The 20,084-nt window shown below is 34.7% G+C and overlaps 3 protein-coding genes across 3 annotated transcripts; 2 read left to right on the top strand and 1 right to left on the bottom strand.

Moving 5' to 3' along the window:
- Positions 1-367: 367 nt before the first annotated feature.
- LOC131652670 (UDP-rhamnose/UDP-galactose transporter 2-like) lies at positions 368-3,385 on the top strand. Its single transcript, XM_058922609.1, has 5 exons — positions 368-773; positions 867-1,051; positions 2,027-2,227; positions 2,414-2,575; positions 2,659-3,385. Exons 1-5 carry the CDS (start codon positions 638-640, stop codon positions 3,019-3,021), a joined length of 1,047 nt encoding a protein of 348 aa, XP_058778592.1. The 5' UTR covers positions 368-637; the 3' UTR covers positions 3,022-3,385.
- A 2,573-nt stretch (positions 3,386-5,958) lies between these two features.
- LOC131652667 (synaptonemal complex protein ZIP1-like) lies at positions 5,959-10,360 on the top strand. The gene is made up of 3 exons (XM_058922606.1): positions 5,959-7,030; positions 8,332-9,018; positions 9,685-10,360. Exons 1-3 carry the CDS (start codon positions 6,050-6,052, stop codon positions 10,258-10,260), a joined length of 2,244 nt encoding a protein of 747 aa, XP_058778589.1. The 5' UTR covers positions 5,959-6,049; the 3' UTR covers positions 10,261-10,360.
- A 5,672-nt stretch (positions 10,361-16,032) lies between these two features.
- LOC131652668 (histone deacetylase 19-like) lies at positions 16,033-19,603 on the bottom strand. The gene is made up of 8 exons (XM_058922607.1): positions 19,448-19,603; positions 18,819-19,356; positions 18,248-18,688; positions 17,495-17,725; positions 17,195-17,259; positions 17,061-17,118; positions 16,585-16,656; positions 16,033-16,506 (listed from the first exon to the last, which is right to left on the bottom strand). Exons 2-8 carry the CDS (start codon positions 19,344-19,346, stop codon positions 16,408-16,410), a joined length of 1,494 nt encoding a protein of 497 aa, XP_058778590.1. The 5' UTR covers positions 19,347-19,356; positions 19,448-19,603; the 3' UTR covers positions 16,033-16,407.
- Positions 19,604-20,084: the final 481 nt, after the last annotated feature.

Genomic DNA, 20,084 nt, shown 5'->3' with positions numbered 1-20,084 from the left:
CATATGGGAACTTGGATCGGAAAAAAAAATTCAGGTACTAAAATAAAAGACATACTAACTTACATGGACGAAATCACTATTTAAGCCTATTTTATATTTTCTCTTTAATTTCAAATTTCTCTAAAAGGATGATGCATACTAGACCAAATTTCTCTAAAGGATGATGAATACTACTCAGAAGACCAAATTTATAAAGATTTCCATGATCTATTAATGATAGTATTTGAATCATAAAATATTAATGTTCTTAATTTCAAATAATTCCTTAAAAATAAATAAATTTGATCCTTATAAAAAGGTTAGGAATGTAAAAGAATAAATAAGGAATTAATTTTTAAAATTTTATTATAAAATAAAATAAAAAACGCATACGAAGAGGGTGGTGTCGTAAAGCGGTGAATGAAGCGGGGGAATGCGCGAAGAGAAGAGTCGCGGGAGGAGACAGACGGAGACGCCATGAACAGAGCGGACGCATAAACAATCCGCCCCGCTCGGCTATTGTTTTTTTTTCTAATTCTGAAATACTAATCACACACAATTATGCTTCGCGAATCAACAATTAGTTTGTTAGATCTATAGTAGTGTTTGTATAGAGCGGTTATCTATAGAAATAGAATTAATCAAGAAGAAGAAGAAGATGACGGAAAGCGTAAAGAAACCGTCGGCTTCAATATCTAATGTCGGAGCATGGGCCATGAACATTGTGAGCTCCGTCGGGATTATCATGGCCAATAAACAACTCATGTCTAACAATGGCTACGTTTTCAGCTTTGGTCTGCTTCTCTCTTTTTATCTTTTCTGTATTTAGATCTTAGATCTCGTATCTTTAGATTGATACTATTCATTGTTGATTTTTATATTTTCAGCGAGCACGTTAACTGGCTTCCATTTTGCTGTTACTGCTCTCGTTGGTATAGTGTCCAATGCTACTGGTTACTCTGCATCAAAGCATGTTCCTATGTGGGAGCTTCTTTGGTTTTCAATGGTCGCCAATATGTCTATCACTGGCATGAATTTTAGCCTCATGCTCAACTCCGTTGGATTCTACCAAGTATTTTTTTAATCTCTCTACCTTTGTAATTTTTAATGCATAAGCAATGTACCGTCTGACGTCTGTCATATACTATGTAGCACTGACACCTCTGAAGAAAGACGTGTCTGTGTCCGTGTCAGACACCTGCACTTATACTTGTGATTACGTTTATTTAATTAATTAATTTAAATTATTATCGGTGTTACAGTGTCAGAGTCGTGGTTGAGGTGTCCTTGCTTCATAGGTCATATATATTTGAATTCTTTAATTACTATATTGTAGCCTAATCTATGGTTATGTCAGATGGTTGTCATAGTGGATTGTATGTGTTTTTTATTGTATCTTGAAATCAAGGGGATTTTGAGAAGAATAGTGAACACCCAGATACTGTTAAAAGTTACAGTTACGGTATAGGTTTATGAATCACAGCTGAATAATCTGATGCAAAGATTCTATATTGAAGCATTGAATTGTTTGTAAACTAGTGTTTCTATTTTAGTATTTTATTGAAGTGCTCTTTTAGAAGTAGAGATGTTGTGCGCAAGATGACATCAGTTTGGTTCTATATATGCTTGGTATCTATGGAAAGATGAGATAGGAAATAAGCTCCACAATCCTACTATAATGGCAATGAGTGTTCCTATGTAATGAATGAGATGGATTTCAGCATTTATAAGATTTCGTTTGGTTAAGGGTAAGAGCGGTACTGTTGGGAGTGCTTATGAGCCTTTATATGTTGTCTGTAAGGACCTTCCTACTCAGATGACGAGCCATAGAATATAGGCCATCACTTGTCCCTTTGTCTGTCTCCTTCCATGTCTATCCATTTGATAAATGACAATTTGTTTCTTTGTTTTCAGACTTGTATGTACATTCCTGTGACTCACTTATAATGTGTTTCCTAACATATAAATGTTAGTCAGATACTCATGTCTTCATTTTCCATCGCTTCTGCTTTTCACTTGTTAAGTTTAATGTCATGTGTGTTCACAGATATCAAAATTAAGCATGATTCCTGTGGTTTGTGTTATGGAATGGATTCTTCACAACAAACACTACTCAAGGGAAGTGAAATTTTCAGTGGTGGTTGTGGTTATTGGTGTTGGTGTTTGTACTGTAACTGATGTAAAAGTTAACCTGAAAGGTTTCACATGTGCCGCTATAGCAGTTTTATCAACATCTTTACAACAGATTGTAAGTATTATGAATCACAACGAAAGCATTATATTTTTTTTTATCTTTTAATCTTCATTACTAAATGATGAATATGAGAACTTAAACTCTACTGTTAAAGTTACATTTGTTAGATGATTGTATTCGTGATGATTTTGGCATTGATTCTTTTCTATTATTGATTTTTTATTCACTTTTGTGCTGCAGTCGATAGGTTCTCTTCAAAAGAAATACTCAGTTGGATCTTTTGAACTGCTGAGTAAGACTGCTCCCATTCAAGCTCTCTTTCTTCTTATTCTTGGTCCAGTTGTTGATTACTACCTTAGTGGAAAATTGATAACCAACTATAAGATGTCTTATGGTGCCTTTGTAAGTTCCTTTTCCCTTTGTTAACTCTACTCGGTTATATGTTCTATTATGTATTCATTTAATATTTTCTTTAACCGCTGCAGTTGTGCATTCTTCTTTCATGCTCGCTAGCTGTATTTTGCAATGTGAGCCAGTACCTTTGCATTGGGCGCTTTTCAGCTGTTTCTTTCCAAGTTTTAGGGCACATGAAAACAGTATGTGTCCTAACACTGGGATGGCTGCTATTTGATTCAGAGCTAACTGTCAAGAATATCATGGGAATGGCCATTGCAGTAATTGGCATGATAATTTACAGTTGGGCAGTGGAGGCTGAAAAAAAGTCAAATGAAAAAACCTCTCATCACGCGAAAAATAGCCTTACCGAAGAAGAAATTAGATTATTGACGGCTGGAATAGACAAGATTCCTTTGAAAGATGTTGAAGTGGGTGAACATCAAGAAGATTGAATAACAATATGATGATGAAATTTGATGAAATGAGTGCAGACAATTATAATGTGCATATTACTTTATTTGTGTCTTGTCTAGTCTAAATGGTAGTAAAAGTTGCATCTCCTTGCATTCATAGATCCATTTTTAGTTTTGCTCATGTTAATAGAAATGATTCGTTACTAGTTTGATTTATAACAGTTTTGAGTTTATTCATTTGGCCTGCAAAGAGATTTATGATTATGATGACAGCCATTCGGATGTATAATGTGTACGCTAACGGAAAGCGATAAAAAGTTCAATTATAGAATATATCAGCAATAATGTTTTGTAATTAAAGTCTTTTCATGTTGTCAAGTGAACACTATTTATATGAAGATATGAATGAACAAACATCTGCTTAGCATTGGCAATGGAGCAGTGTTGGGTTTTTGGCTGCCTTTCATAAAGATGATAAAACAGAAACATTTGAAACGAAAACTCGAGTAGTTGCTGCATACTCTCAGTCATATCTCAGTCAGTGAATTTAGTTATTTAAGTGAGAAGTGGCAAAGGGAGTTGTCTTAAGCAATTGGCTTGTATGGTGTGCTCGGTTTGTATAAAAGTGATGGCTCCAAGGTATGCTTGATGTTTTGGAGAAAATTGATTATAACTTAAATTTTTTGAAATAGGATAAGTCATACTTGAAGAAGAATTGGTCTTTGATGAAGTGAATTTGGGGTTTATAGCATAGTAGTAATGATCCTTGAAAAAGAGTTGGTCTTTGATGAAGTGCATTTGGGGTTTATAGCAAAGCAGTAATGATCCTCAAAACAAATTTTATTTGTAGGAGGTAATTGTAACTCCTCCTTAGTTATGGCTTTCTCTTCACTGTCCAAAGTCTCCTTTTTCCATATTTCCTTCTTCAATTATGTTAGGTTTATGGTTTGATGGATTCTCTTGTGTTTCATAAATGCTTATCTGTTTATTATTGGAATTTGAAGAGATTTCATAATCATAAACAACATTATGTTCTACTTGAAGATTAGGAGTGCGAATTAACATCTTCTATTGAAGGATCTTTCATTTCTCCTTGATTAGCTAAAGGAATTGATTTTTCTTCTACGTGATTTAGATATGTATGTAGATTTGTATCATATTGTCTCTAGACATATGGAAATGTATCTTCATAAAACACAACATCCCTTTATGTGGTAAAATTGGACGTATCTTAATTATATAATTTCAATCCTTTTTGTCATTGAGGATAACCAACAAACATGTATTTTCTACTCTTTCTCCAAATTTGTTAGGTTTTTTGGATGGATTTTTCATGTAACACATACATCCAAAGACTTTCAAGTGTTCATAACTAGGCTCTTTCTTGAAAAGCATCCCATACGGTGCCTTTTCTTTATTAGCTATGATGGAAGTTCTATTAATGAGATGTGCTGCAATGAGTACACATTCTCCCCCAAAATTATAATAAAGATTAGATTGGAAACTTAATTGTGCAACATTCAATATATGCCTGTGTTTTCTCTCCACACGTTTATTTTGATGTGGAGTAGTCACACAAGATGTCTCATAAATGATTTCTTCTAGTCGAATGTTGGCTTGAAAAATAGACTTAGTAAATTTTATCTCATTATCAATACGATTCTTTTTTACATGCAAATCAAACTGCCTTTTGATCATGTTGCAGAAACTAACGATGTTGTCTAATGTTTCAGTTTTGTGTTTCATAAGGTAGACTCGTGTTCGTCGAGTGTAGTCATCAACTATAGTGAGGAAATAATATGAACCATTGTAAGAAGTGTTGCGTTTGAAGCAAGAGTAATTTTAAAATTATCGTATCTATAGGTCGTAATATGCTCTTCTACTCATCTATTAATATTATCACCTATTGCTCTCATTTGTTTGTCCTTTCGGTCTCAACGCCGTGAGATTAATGTATTACCTAATAGTCCGATAAATCGACCATTAATCAATGCAGAGCAATAAATTTTAACAATTATAAAATAAAACAGTAAGATTCCTCACTGATCCATACTACAATATGTATGAGTATTGAACATAACCCTATCATTAAATTCTTCACCGATCCATACTACAATATATATATAGATAATGAACATAACCCTATCTTTAAGCGCTAGTATATAGCGATAGGCCTATATATTATTTATTTAAGGTCTGGAGGTATTTTTCTCATTCAAATTCTCTTTTGAATCGGAATTGTACTATGATGCCATAAAAGAAAGTACACAAGGTGCTTTCAACACTATTTTTCATGACTAATTAATTCTGTTTTTTATTTTCTTCTATAAAATAATAATAATAATAATTGATATCCCCTCGTCACTATTTTTCTACTTCCACATTTTCTCTAAATTATGAGAAATATTTTAAATAAAACAAAATTATTGATTCAAGTAAATAAATAACTCAAGGAAGAAGATTAAGGGTATGTTTGAATTGATGAAATACGATGGAATTGAGGCGGAATGGAATGGAATAAAGTTATGTTCTATAGTTTGAATTGATTAAAAATGAATGGAATAGAGCGGTAACGGATGGAATGCATTTCATTTCATCCCATTCCATCACGTTCCATCATTTTTTGTATCTTCCTATTTGGACGGAATGATAAAATTACTCCTTTCCATCATGACATATTCAAACAATAGAATGACATCTTTATTCCATTCTACTACGTTCAATCCCTCTCTGCTCCCTTCTCCCTTCTGCTCTGTTATTTTTTATGTATCCAAACATAGCTTAAAAGGAGAAGAAGATCATTATAATAAACTAACACTCGCCCTACTTTTTCATTATTTTTATTTTTTATTATTAAAATTTTAGAAATATGAAAATAATAATAAAATAATTCATGAATTATATAAGAAAAAAATTAAATAATATTATTGCCTGTTTAAACTTTATCTGTGATAAACTTTAATGTATTAATTATTTTATAGTTATGCAATGCATCTGTAAGAAGTGTGGAATAGAAATCAGTGAGAGGTGAAGACAGAGAGAATTGGGGGAAGTAGCCAGTCCAACAATGGAAGGTGGAGACATGGATTCACTCTTTGAAGGGATGGTGTTATTCAATCCTACCCAAACAGAAGACAACAACAATCATGCTGATGGTAATAATTCTCAACCAACTGAAGAACCACCAGTATCATCGAGTTCCCAACCCCTTGACGAAGATATCTTCTCTGACCTCACTCTCGTCGTCGATCCCGACGAGGACGATCTTCAATCTCAACCTTCTCAACACCTGCAACACTCATCATCTTCCTCTTCCTCCAGAAGAAGAAAACGACCCGCCTTGAGAATTGGATACGGTAGACACACTGTCGATGTGGATCCTTCTCCTCCGCCTCCTGCGTTCCCTGCCTCTCCCCTTGATGATTCCATGTTTGTAGCTGATACTCCTGATGTTAGTGTTGCTAATGAATCGATCACTGATGCTGCTGCTGATGTTAGTGTTGCCAGTGAATCGATCAATTCCGATGATGCTGCTGTTAGTGTTGCTACTGAATCGATCAATGCTGATGTTGATGTTGCTACTACTGCTGTTAGTAGTGTTAGTGTTGTTACCCAACCATCCGATGAATCGGAGAGTAGACAATCAATAGAAGTTGAAACTTTTTCCGAGGAAGGGTTTCGGAAAATTAAGGGCACAATACATGAGAAGCTTAATCATGCCCGTCAACTGGTCAGTTCTGTGTCTTCTGCCCGAAAGGATGCGGTCAGGAGTAGGAGAAAGGCTCTAAAGAATGCGAATCTTGCTTCTCTCAAATACATGGAACTTGAAAATCAATTGGAAGAAGCCTGTGAAGCGGAGGATTTTGAAAGGGCTGAAAAGGTTAGCGAAGACCTTTCTGTTGCGGAGAAGGAGAAACAAGTCTTTGCTAATTTGTTGAAAGAAGCGGATGCCTTTCTCGGTGATTTAGATTTGAAATTGCAGCAGGCGCTCGAATCTCACATAGCTGCCGAGGAAGAATGTGCAATTTTACTCCAAAATTATGCAATGGTTAGTGAAAAACTCCCAATAAAGTTACTAACTGGATGTAGAGTTAAACTTTTTACATTCGTTACTCCTATTTAATCGCCCACTACTAGTTTGCTATAATCTAAAACATACATACACACACATTCATATCGTCTATTCTTTTAAGAAATCTATCTATGTCTATTCTAGCCTTGTGTGTCAAGGGTGTGCTAGGAGTCGCACATTGGATAATGGTATGGTTTCAACCGTAGCATGTGCTAGATTTTAGGGGTTGAGCATCAAAGTCTATGTTAGATTTGTTGTTGGATTGTCCATGCTTCAAACCCGATGGGTCTCGGAGTGATGGGTGTGTTGGAAAATTCGCCTTAATTACAACCAACCTTGCAGTCTGTTAGTCTGGTAGTTTGTCAGCCTTAGTATGCTCTGTTTAGTGGGTGGGCTTAGTAATGTATTGCTGATAAGGCTTGACCAGTCCTCACTTTTCAAGCCTAAACTTTCTAAGAAAAACCCAGCAAAGATTCTTTGACTTAGGTTCATGATATTCTCTAAACTATAATGCAAGCTAATGTGGGATCTCTGGATTAAAGGAACAAAATGCAGATGATGATCCTTAATTTCTTCATCGATGGAAACTGTTGTCATTTAAACCAAACAATGATGGAATGAGATAAGGTAGGGGTAGCTGGTATTGATGCAGGCACTGAGGGTGGTTTTTCCTATGTTGTATGAAAGGGTTTGGAAGAGGAAACCATTGATACCATAATAGCGGGAAAATGTGGGAAATTGCTGAAAAATAGTAGGAGAGGAATTGGATATCAATCTTTCTGTTTTTACACAATGTTAACGGACTGTCTTAACAGTCTGCAAAGTTATCTAACTAACTCTAACAGTTGACTGTAGCAGTTCTGTGATAATTATAGTACAGGTTGAAACACCTTAACAAAACAGAGACTAGACTGCTCTCTAACAACTAATTGTGACAGTTTTGTAAAAGTTATATGACATCAGAAATATCGTAACAGAACAGATACATTTAACACATGTATGTTCCAATGATCATTTGAATGTAAACAATTAAAATTAAATTAATACAGAGATAATTACATTCCGTTTTGTTGTTCGGAGCTTAAATTATACTGCTAACTCCCCTTATTCTAAAACCTACAATCATGTTCATGATAAGTTAATGTGTATTAGTCCATAATCAAGTGTGTTATGACATTTTTTTGTATAATTTTGCTTCTATTTGCTGACTTATTTCTTTAGGCTCCTCATTCAAGTTATAGTTGGAATTTCTAACATGTTTTTATTCCCTTTTCTAGAATGCTGTAAATAGTGCAGATTTTTCCTTGAAGAAAGCAACATCGGTGCATTCAAAAGAAATGGAACAATGGCTTTCATCATCAGAAGCCTTGGAGGTTAAAAGGATGGAGTTGGAAATTGAATCACATTTTATTAGTGAAGCTCATACAGAACTTGATAACAATATTGAGCATTCAATTGAGGATGATAAAAAAGAAAAAGAGATCCTTTGTAAAAGAAAGAGCATGCTAATGGGCGAGTTGGAAAATCTTCTTGCTTTAGTAAAACAGAAAGAAAAAGAGATAGCTGACAATGATTCTGATTTAAAAGCAGTAGAGTATAAGATAAATAATGTTGTCTCTGGATTTAAAGAGATTCAGTCAACCATTGATGTGAAGAATGATGAATTGCAATCTGTCCTTGCTCAAGTGAAATTAGAGACTGAAACATTGTCACTGAAGAAAGACGAAATTGATAACTTTCTCATTCGGGAAGAAGGAATGGGAGCAAAACTTAGGGAATTTGCTAGGCTTTCTGAGGAGGAAGCTAAAGGATACATGGAAATAGTCAAATTAAGAAGAAGTTTGATGTCATATATATTGAAGTCTGGAGAGGATAAACTGAGACTTACAAACAATGAGGAAAAGCTTTCTGGAGAAGTGAAATTGTTTCAACAGGAGGTTTCTGCTGCCAGAGCTTCCTTGCAGGTTAATTCTTGTACTTATTTTTGTGTTTGGCTTCTTTGCAGGTTAACTCTTACATTTATTTTTGTGTTTTGAATTGTGTAATTGGCTAAAATGTGATGAATTATCACATAAGACTCTCTACCTTTAGTTTCATGTTATATCCAAGCTAAGTTAGGTGAATATAGGTTGAGAGAATGCATCACATACGATCAAATGCGCTTATTTTTGTGTTTTTATCTTAAACAAGCAAATGTCTTTTGATGTTACTTTTTTCTCTGAATATTCTTTTGGTTGTTATCTCTAAGTTGTAATGGAACTGTCTAAACTCAGAACACATGTCAAAGGGTGAGATTTTTTTTTACCGCCCACGGCGGCATTTCTTCTATTTCTATTTTTATTCATTACTATATATAAAACATTGTAATTTATTATATATAAAACAATGACCAAAAAGTGGTAACATATGTCCAACACTTTTTCGTTTCTTCAATGGGTTCTTACACACGGTTGTGATTTCTTTCAGACCAACACAGCTAGTTTTATTGTAAAAAAACCCTCTTAATGATAGTTTTGTAGTTTTCATCAAATATGTAGACAATCAAATTTAATTGTGCCCGTGTTTTTCTTTCTATGCAAAAATACAGGCTGATTCTAGTTTGTTCATGAATGTCATTATATCATTTTTAGGAACTATCTTCAAGAAAGTCGAGCATCCAGCAAGATATAGCATCCTTCAAGCAGAGGATTACTTTCATAGATAAGAGACTCCCAGAACTTGAAGCAGAAAAGAAAGTTGCTACTGCTGCAAGAAATTTCAAGGAGGCTGCCCGAATAGCTACTGAGGCTAAATCATTGAGTGTTGAAAAGGAGGATATCCAAACAGAAATGGATACGGCGACTTCAAATCTGGAAAAGCTTGAGGAAGAAATTAAAGGCACATTTGATAAATTGCAGGAGACTGAGGGAATGATCTTATTGAAGGAGAAAGAGTTAGCAATGGCTAAATATCAAAAGCTACTTTTGACAGCTGCTACTGCTAGAGCTGAAAAAAAGGCTGCCCAAGAAATGGGTGATGCAGAAGAAGCTAATCTCCTTCTTGCAGAAGCTGAGGCAGCTGACCGTGAAGCTGAGAGAATTCGATCAACATACGATTTCAAAGCAGAAGACGTTTCAAATTTACCAAAAGATTTGATTTCAATGGACCTTGTATCAATTATTGATCAAAAACAATTGGAAAAATTAGCTATCACTTCATCTGTTTAGCTGATTATCTAAACAAGATTTTAGTTGATTTACTGTAATCAAGATACGGCTGTTCTTAGAAGTTACTGAAGTGCAGCATAAATGACCAACTTTTGAGATATGTGTAATGCATCTATATATTTAAAAAAATACAGAGCAGCATTAATGAAGGAATAAGATAACTTGAACAAGTGGAGGAAGATTGATATTTTTTCATTCAATTATTACGTACAATATCCATTAGAATGATAATTACTAGTTGAGGTCGTGTTCATATAGGTTAGGCCACAATTGAATACTAGAAAACAAACTGTACTGAAAACTAAAAATATATTTTAAACAGAAATAAAAATTAATAAAAATATATTCTAAACACGGTAGGTAGCACTTCTCCTTAGTTTGCGAGAAATTTAACTATCACCCTACAGTTATACCAGTTATACCTGCCACCTTCAAAGTGTATGAAAAGACCAAAATAGTCTAATCTAAGTATTTCACCATTTCACAAAATTTTCAGTAAATTATCAAAAATTTCAAATTTTAAGGGCGATATCGGAAACTTCACAAAATATTACGAATTTTCGGTGATTTTGAAAATTTTACGGTAGAAAATCACGGAAATTTCAATAAATTTCTAGGATTTCTTACTGGAAATTCTTGAGCAACATTTTGTACGGAAATTTCAATTTCCGATAGTTCAATTTTTTTTCAAAAATCAATGTATTTATGTTATCCATAGGTGAGGTAGATAGAGGGTTTGCATTGATTTTAGTTCAATTTTTTATTTATTTAAATTATTTTTGTTCATTTAATTAAAATCATGTCTAACTCATAAAAAGAGCATTTGTGTAAGTTTCATAGTTAAAGGTACAAAACAAAGAAAAATGGGGGTGCATAAAGATAAAGAGCCCAGCACAAGGTCCAACTATCGCAAATATGCTGAAAAAGAAGGATCTAATCAATTAGCATCTTTTGCTAGCCGATTAGTAAAGATCCAAAAACATATTTTCAGAACAAATCAAAGCTCAGCTTGCTCGCCAAGCGAAGCAAGTCCCAGCAATTATGAAGATCCAAAATAGAAACTTCGAAGAATATAATCGATTAGCAGGTTCAAAAAAGACGATTTTTTATGTGATTTTTGGACAGCACAATCTGCACATCAAAACCCTTCGATACACACACTCCAACAGTCCATAAGGTCTCGCTATAAATAGGTATTATACTTTTACTATCTTTTCATCTCACTCTTATTTCTCTTCTTGTGTAAATATTTCTGCTATCAAGTTCATCATGAAATCCCCAAACCAGATACCTAAAATACCTCAATAAAAGATAGATGATATCCTAGCTTCTATAAGAAACAAGTATGAAGAAGATAGAAAATGAACCTATAAAAGAAAATCTTAAAACTTTGGTATGTGGAAGAAACCTTCATGGGAGGATTCAAACCTTACTCTCACATTTGTCAAGCCTCTTTAAGAGAATTCTTCACAAAAACACCTCATAGAATATACCCAGATTTAGTATGAGAATTCTACACAAATCAACTCACTGTAGGAAAACCCCATGTATCATCAGTGAAAAATGTGAAAATAGTAATTCACATAGAATGTTTCGGAAAAATCTTTGAGTTACCCTTCCTATGAACTTCTTACAAAACAGAGAAACCCACCGAAATTAAAAACTTCAAATGAAGTGTAGCCTTAAACTCCCTAGTAACAAATCTCATGGAAGGGAGAAAAATTCCCTTTATAACGACTCTCCTAAAACCAAAAGTTAGAATCATTCATTACCTCCTAACAAGAATCTTGCTCCCAAGGAACTCAAACAACAACCATGTCATCAAAAGTGACATTCCTCCTCTTTGGCTTTTAGCACAAAGCATACCAACAAATTGGGTAGAAGAAATGTTTTATCACATGACCTTTCCAAAAGAAGAATCATCAATAGATCTACGATATAGAGCAATGATCACCACAATCCTAAGAGTCTTCAAAGTTGACCTTATAGGGGAAAAGCCAATTTTATCCAACAACATGATAAACTACACCAACCTCTGACATATGAAAATCAATATCAAGTGTTCTGAACTCAGAGATGACTGAGTAGATGAAGGAGAAGAAACTGAGGAAAGTGAAAACATAAACTTAAAGAAAGTTTGGAAAATTTGCCAAAACATAGCTATAGATGTAAAAGAGATTAAACCAAAAATTGAAACATGACTCGTATAGCAAGAGATTTATTTTCTATGTGTTTGTTTTTGTAATATTTCCCTTTGTAATTCAAATTCAGTAATTTCCTTCTTGCATCTTGAAAATTCAATAATATAAATGTGATATTTTTCCTTTCCTAAAATGCTTAAACTGTTCTTGTTTTGCATATCTTTAAAAATATTAAACTACTCATGCTTGCATATTTACTTTCTCGCAAATGGCATTTTTCCCCGCCTTTTTTATTTTGACAAAGGGGGAGAAGTATATTCTCAGGGGTAGGATATATTTTCTAACTAACTCGGGGGAGTGTTATAAATCCAAAATATATATTGTTTTGTTTTCTTTTACCAACTTCCCTGAGAGATGCATTGTCAGCATCAAAAAGGGGGAGAATGTAGAACCTTATTTTGCAGGTAATATATCTTTAACCAAGGCATTGTCTTTTGATAATGACAACTGTAAAAGCATATATAAATGTCAATCATAAAAGTCAACCATAAAAATAACTGATGTAAGTCAAGCATAACACTTAAATGGTTAAGGGTACAAACTCAAGGTATATGATTGTGATGAATTTAAGATGGCAAATAAAGTGCTTTATCTAAATCCTCAAGAGATCTCAAGTAGTGTCAACACAGAAGATAACATCTAGCAAAGGGCTTGTAGTAGGAGTTAATCTTCTAAGTTAGTAAGTGAGTGACTTTCTGTAAAATCAAATAGTTTTCTGTAAACGTATATGGCTATGAGCGCACGCACGCGCGCACACATACACACACATACTCAAACTTTTAATCAAATACCTTAACCAAGAGAAAACATTTTCAAAAATTTCTTTAAGTTGCGCCTGATAACTTAGGAGCAGTGGAAATAAATAAAGGAAAATATTTTATCAATCTAATCGATTAGGCCTTTATGCTAATTGATTATATCAATTCAAACTTAAGCCCTAAGTTATTTAGATAGCGCCTCAATGATGTGCAACGGCTAGCAGGATCTTATTTCATTTTTGAATGACCAACAAAAATTTTTTTTATGATCTAATCGATTAGGCCACAGAGCTAATCCATTAGACAACAGTCAAAATGATTTAATGAGAATTACGTTTTTGGGCATTCCTCTTGCCTATAAATGGATGTCTCATTTCTCATTTCAAATCATCTAGAAATGTGTTTTGACACTTCACTCTCTCACTTTCTATCTATCTATCTATTTATCTCTCTCTCTCTCCCTCTCTCTCTCTCACACACACACACAAAGGAAATGTTGTTTATATCCCTTGGTTGAATACAGTTTATTTAGGGATAAAATATGTGGTTCGAAGCTAAACTCGATAAAAGCTTTGGTTGGGGATTGTGTGACAAATTCCTATATAGGTTGAAGATTATCTAGCTTTGATAATATTCCTTTGGTTCTTAGTTAGCCGATAAAACCATGATTGGTTGAAGGTTATCTGATATTAAAAATCTTCCTAGGTTTCATATTAGCCCGATTAAAATCTCAGAGGTTATTTGGTTATCCTGTTAAACCAAAATTGAGCTCGGATATTTGGAACTTGAAAACTAACCGCCACAAGATATGTGTTTGTGAAAAGGATATTAACCGCTTCAATCCGCAATTGGGAAGGGAGAATGGTCACTTCACTCTCAGCAATTTTTTGGAGAAAAGCCGCAAATGCCCATATCCATCGTCTTGTAATATTTAGTTGAAGATCAACCACAGTTTCCTTTTATAAGGGGGTTCTTGAGTCTTTCCTACTAAAAGCTCTCAAGTATTATTGGAAACTCGCAAGATCATATTTTGGGAAGAGATGTGGGACCTTTAGTTTTGACCAAACCTCTATAGTTCTCTGTGTCCGCCTTCTTCCCTTATCTTTTATTTTATGCTATTTATTTCCCGCTGCTTAATATTTGAAAATAATTTTAAAACTCTGATAAGTTAATTTGCCAAAAAAATCAAAACCACAAAATTCACCTCCCCCCCCCCCCCCCCCTCTTGTGTGTGAAGTCTAAAGTCCAACCATTTTCAGATCAAACAATCGATGCAGATGGTGACTTCATAGAAGAAGTAATGATGATGGTTGAATCAAAACCAATTTATTTGGATCAAGTCATGAATGACACATATTGATTAACAACCATGCAATAAGAACTCAGAACGATCGAGAAGAACAAGACAAATGTGCTTTTCGAAAAGTTTATCAAGAAGCTAATTGATTTAAAGTGGATCAATAAGTTAAAACTAAGGTCAAGTGGTGAAATTGCCAAGTATAAGACAATAATGGTGGTAAGAGGTTTTCTACAAAAGCCTGACATCGACTTCAATGAAGTCTGTGCATGTGTTCCGAGGTTAGAAACCATCAAGGTTGTTGTATCAACTGCAACTTACAAAGGATGGAAGATACATCAACTAGATGTAAAGTGAGCATCCCATAATAGACTTTTGAAAGAAGATGTTTATGTCACACAACAATCAGGATTCAAAAGCAAAGGGCAGGAGTCGAAGGTGTACAGGTTGAGGAAGGCTCTTTATGATTTGAAGCAAGCCCCAAGGGCTTGGGACAAGAGAATATATAGCTTTTTGATCAAGGCAGGTTTCACAAAGTGTGTCTCAGAACATGTAGTGTGTGTCAATGATGCAGATAAGGCTACTTGAATCATTCTATGTTTGTATGTGGATGACTTGTTGATTACAGGACGAAGCAGAAATAAAAAGGATCAAAACTGAACTGGTGCAAGAATTTGAAATGTTTGGCATGGGAACTTGTCATGCAAGCATCAAAATCACTTGTCTTTATAAATTACGATGCATAAAAGGTAATATCGATCATGGTGTGTTGATGCCAAGGAAGAAGAAAATCAGCAGAGATGCAGAGGTACATGACGATATTGATTCATATTTCAGAAGAGATCAATACGAGAAGAAGCCTGTATTTTTCATATTCATGATTGGAGGTGATCCTTGGAGCTTAAGAAAGCAAAGCATTTGTAGCTTTGTCATCTTGTGAAGCTGAGTACGTTATGCTTTGTCATCTTGTGAAGCTGAGTACGTTGCTACATCGTATGCAGTATGGATAGTTTGTCATCTTGTGAAGCTGAGTACGTTGCTACATCGTATGCAGTATGGATAGAAATGCTGCTAGAAGTGCTCAAGATCATGAAATCTATAAAAATGAAGTTCCATGATCTTGAGTCGAATCCTGGATTTTATGCTTTATATATTTTGGTTGCCTATATACTATGATGTAAATATATACAACTATATAATAAGATTTTCCCTCTTCTCAAAAATACTTTTCTCTTCTCTCTTTTTCTTCTTCATTCAATAATGACAACATATCATAGAATTGTTGAAAGAGACATATTTGAAGGCTTTGAAACTCTCCACGTGATCAATGAGGTATGTTTTATTGTGAAGAAGAGCAACAGAAGCATTTAGTAGACTACAATTGTTTTGTTTAAAAGAAAAAACAATCTCTACGTTGACTATTATTATTACAGAATATAAATATTTGTTAAGTAATAATAATAAAATTAAAAGTGTAGACAAGTTTACATTAAAAAAAACGTATTGCAAACATGTGTTGTATCAAAATAGTTGCACCCTGTAGTAACAATGTTTCATCATTTTCACAAGAAACACAACAGCCGATTATACATTCTTCATCCTAAAGATATCCAACAAAGAGCTACTCACTTTTACAGGATAATTTAATAATGTCTTACAGCTAACAAAGCTCAAGAAAAGGAAGAAAACCAAGCATCACCATTAGAGATGATATCTCAGTTTAATCTTACAGTTATAATGACATCAAAAGCTATACCAAGTTTGACCAATATCAGTTTCCAGATGAAGCAAAATTTTGAAACCCAATAACATCAATGAATGCCGCCATACAGCTTGTAAGAGGGAACTATAATTTATAATTTACACGCCGACAGACACTAGTTCTCATGCTTCATCTTGGCTTGTAATCGGAATGCTCGGCTAATTTATCTTGCTCTTCTTTTATGAACGGTTCATCCACTGCCATTGAATCTACGCGAGACCCTGTCACCTGAAAACATGCAGTTTTAACAACACTGGACTGGTCCAATAGATACAAATTTTGTTCAATAAAAGACAAAACATCAACCTTGGAGCATGCAATATCCTTGAAAGATGTAACGGTGTCTCTTCTACTGTCTAGATGATTATGATAGCTTTCCTGAAAACAAAACAAGTTACAACTTTGTCAGCCAAAAAGGATTAATTCTCCCTGACGTAGTGCGAATAGACATATCATTGTACATACAGAATATTTAGCAAATTATTAGTAGTACTCTATAAAATACGGAGACAAGCAACACAGCAATAACAACCAAATAATACTAGATTTGATTGAAAAATATGCACATGTAACTTTGATAACACGTTATAGAAAGTAGTCTTTGATCAAAAATCCATAGTGTATGGAAGAATCTTTCATGGCTGAAAATTCTAAACTTTGGCAACAAATTCATCAGGAAAAGCATTAAAATGAAATATTTCTCTCATTATATTCACTATATTGTACTCGTTATGTATTAGATTTGATGCCATCATGATAAGATGATTCAGGTTGGGACATACCGCGTCTTTATGCTCAGCTTCAGCGTATTCACTTTTCACTCTTCCGGTAAGAGAATTGCTGCAAAGAGAAAACTGTTAAGAACCTTGATTGACAAACTACTAAGATGGGACTCCAGAAACACAAGAGAATATACCTATCAACATCCATGTCAAAATCAGGATCCCATCTTTCATCTCTATCTTCATCGTCTTCATCTCTCTAAGAAAAAACGTAACAAGTTCTCCATTATTAACACAATCCTATTTTTTCAATTCAATAATTGTAAATGCTAAAAATCAAACCTAATTGTAGATGAACAAGAGTTTTCACTTTTAGAAATACAATGTATAATTCTCAAGACACACTTCAGTGTGAGACCTTATATGGATGGAATCTACTCAAGAGCAATGGAGTATTAAAAGTGTAAAAATAATAATATATATGCAAAATCAACCTCTTGAAGTTCAGTGTTTGGTGGTCGCTCCTGGAATGGGACACTTGGTGCATGTTGAAGCCGAGATAAATTCTCCAGAAGTTTTGATCTTATATCATCCAATAAAGGTCGAGAGTTTTTGTTTTCCATGTTACTGGGAGCAACGTGAAGAGCGTAGTCAGGACCAAAATATTCATAATACTCATGTTGGGGCATCTTATCATCTAGTTCAATCCCAAGAGCAACACCTGTCTGATCAACATTCGATAGTGTTAATATAAAACAGTTGTCTGCATAAAAAGAATACTGCACTTTGCACGCATATCAAACATAAAGCAAACCAACACTCAACAGTGCGGAAAATTGATTCTAATCTATAAGATTTCAAAAGGACTGCTAAAAGTTTGAAAACACATAAGGGCATTAGTCCATTTGTGATTTTTTGCTATGCTACTTTGATGTTTTTGTCAATAAAGGATTCTCCGATTATATCATTCCTAATTATCGCCGTGATTTTGTCTTTACGGTGATTCCTATTACTTGCTGAATAAATGCAAACTATGTTGTCAATAGTGTGTGATAGTGCCGCTATAGCGGCTTAGCGTGGCGGAGCAGCCCATCACTGTCGCTCTACTTATCTGCTACCCGCCTTACAGAGTCGCGGCAATAGTGGTCAAATAGCACTTTGATGACCACTATTAGAGATCATAAATAAACTAGGAAAAGTGAAATTTACCAACAATAACGTAGGAGAAGTGCAGGACTGCAAAATACCTCATAACACCAACATCGTGCGACATTTCTTATCGTATATCCCCCTCCACCAAGCAACAGAAGAGGAACATTAAAGGATCTCATATATTTGACACACTCCGCATGACCTTTGATTGAAAGATTGAAACAACCTAACCTGTCTCCAGATAAAGAGTCGGCACCACATTGCAATACCACAGCACCTGGTTTAAAAATCTCCATCACCTTTCCCATTATCGGCTTAAACAACGAATGGTAGGTCTCATCATCAATTCCATCATCTAACGGAACATTGAGGGAATAATATTTCCCAGTACCATATCCAATATCACGAACATCTCCTGTTCCCGGAAAGTAATCCCCAAACTTATGAAACGAAACAGTCATAACCCTATCCGTAGCATAAAAGGCCTCCTCAACCCCATCACCATGGTGGATATCGATGTCCACATATAAAACACGCTGCCCAATCACAAAGGAAAATCAATTAAGACAATATTTCAAGCATAGAATTTATGCAAATGTTAGTAAAAGAAAGAATAAAATATCAATAAATGAACACGAGATAGCGACAATGAACACGATAATGAACCTCGTGTATCTTGAGAAGTTCTAAAATAGCGAGCACAATATCATTCACATAACAAAACCCCGAAGCCTCGCATTTCTTCGCATGATGCAAACCACCAGCCCAATTAATAGCAATATCAGAAACACCTTGGTTCAATCTAAGAGCACCACCAACAGAACCACCAGCATACGTCTGACAAAAAGAGTAAAGACCATCAAAGACAGGACAGTCTTCACCAACATTAAACCTCTTCAACTGTCTGAGCTGATCCTGCTGAGTCTCCGGGGTGATACCCCTCAAAAAAGCGACATAATCATCGGCGTGAAACTTGCAGAGATCCCGGTCTTTCGCGGCGGTGGGTTTAATGACTTGCATATGTTGAAGCAAGCCATAATGGGCTAAAAGAGCATGTGTCATTCTAATACGATGTGGTTTCATAGGATGACCCTGTCCGTAGTAATAGTTACCAACTTCTGGGTCGTAGAAATATGAAATCTTTCTCTTGACACCATCTGGACCTGATGGAAGGGAGTTACCTCCACTTTCCATTGTATCTAACCTAATAATAATAATAAACAATAATAGTCTTAGAAGATGCAACTGATATTGAAGAGAGAAAAAACAGTGGTCGAATGAAATCGAAAGGTAACCTGAGATGTGAAGGGAAAGGTGTGTAATGTATGTAAAGTAAGGCTCTTGTCTTGCTCCTGTTTGTTTTTTTTCCTTCTTCGATCTCTCTAGATGCGTCTTGTCTTGTGTTTGTGTTTCAATGTTTGTGTTGTGTTTTTGTTGAGGGTTTGAAATGTTGCTTCTTAATTTATTTCTGGCTGTCGTCAACTTGGGAAATCTTCTATTTTTTTTAGAAAATCATTTTATTGGGCTCTTAAATTGGGCCTATCCCTAATGCTAACCAAAGCTTTAGGGGTTGCTTTATACACCTTAAATATTGTTTCTCTACCCTGATGAAAAATCAAAATTATTTTTAAAATTTGAAGATGCATTTTCAGACGCACCTCATTCACATTTGTTTTTTAGTCAGGCTCTAAGGCTATGTCAAAAAAAATTACAAAAATGTTGTTGAAGTTGGTATTTATGTTGTTGGAGTTTGTTAGAAGTCTCACATTGCTTAGGTTTCTGGGTTGTTGACTGTATAAATATGTGAGGACAACCTTACCCTTTGAGATAACTTTTGGATTGAGATTCAGGCATATTTAACATGGTATCAAAGCCCAGTTAAGGACTGCAATATGGGCATTTGACTCAGTCTTATGTTAGGCTAGGTGTGAG

The sequence above is a fragment of the Vicia villosa genome, linkage group LG2 (assembly GCF_029867415.1).
Source record: "Vicia villosa cultivar HV-30 ecotype Madison, WI linkage group LG2, Vvil1.0, whole genome shotgun sequence".
Taxonomy (NCBI): domain Eukaryota; kingdom Viridiplantae; phylum Streptophyta; class Magnoliopsida; order Fabales; family Fabaceae; genus Vicia; species Vicia villosa.
Note: the sequence above shows the minus strand (reverse complement) of the source record. Positions and strands in the feature narration are given on the sequence as shown.

Bases quoted from the DNA above. Each gene is read 5' to 3' on its own strand.
- LOC131652670 (XM_058922609.1), top strand. From the start codon at position 638: ATGACGGAAAGCGTAAAGAAACCGTCGGCTTCAATATCTAATGTCGGA. The intron at 2,228-2,413 runs GTAAGTATTATG...TTTGTGCTGCAG, and splicing joins CAACATCTTTACAACAGATT to TCGATAGGTTCTCTTCAAAA. The intron at 2,576-2,658 runs GTAAGTTCCTTT...TAACCGCTGCAG, and splicing joins AGATGTCTTATGGTGCCTTT to TTGTGCATTCTTCTTTCATG.
- LOC131652667 (XM_058922606.1), top strand. From the start codon at position 6,050: ATGGAAGGTGGAGACATGGATTCACTCTTTGAAGGGATGGTGTTATTC. The intron at 7,031-8,331 runs GTTAGTGAAAAA...TCCCTTTTCTAG, and splicing joins TACTCCAAAATTATGCAATG to AATGCTGTAAATAGTGCAGA. The intron at 9,019-9,684 runs GTTAATTCTTGT...TATCATTTTTAG, and splicing joins CTGCCAGAGCTTCCTTGCAG to GAACTATCTTCAAGAAAGTC.
- LOC131652668 (XM_058922607.1), bottom strand. From the start codon at position 19,346: ATGGAAAGTGGAGGTAACTCCCTTCCATCAGGTCCAGATGGTGTCAAG. The intron at 17,726-18,247 runs GTATTTTGCAGT...AATGTTGATCAG, and splicing joins CACGATGTTGGTGTTATGAG to ACAGGTGTTGCTCTTGGGAT. The intron at 16,657-17,060 runs GTATGTCCCAAC...TTTTGTTTTCAG, and splicing joins AAGCTGAGCATAAAGACGCG to GAAAGCTATCATAATCATCT.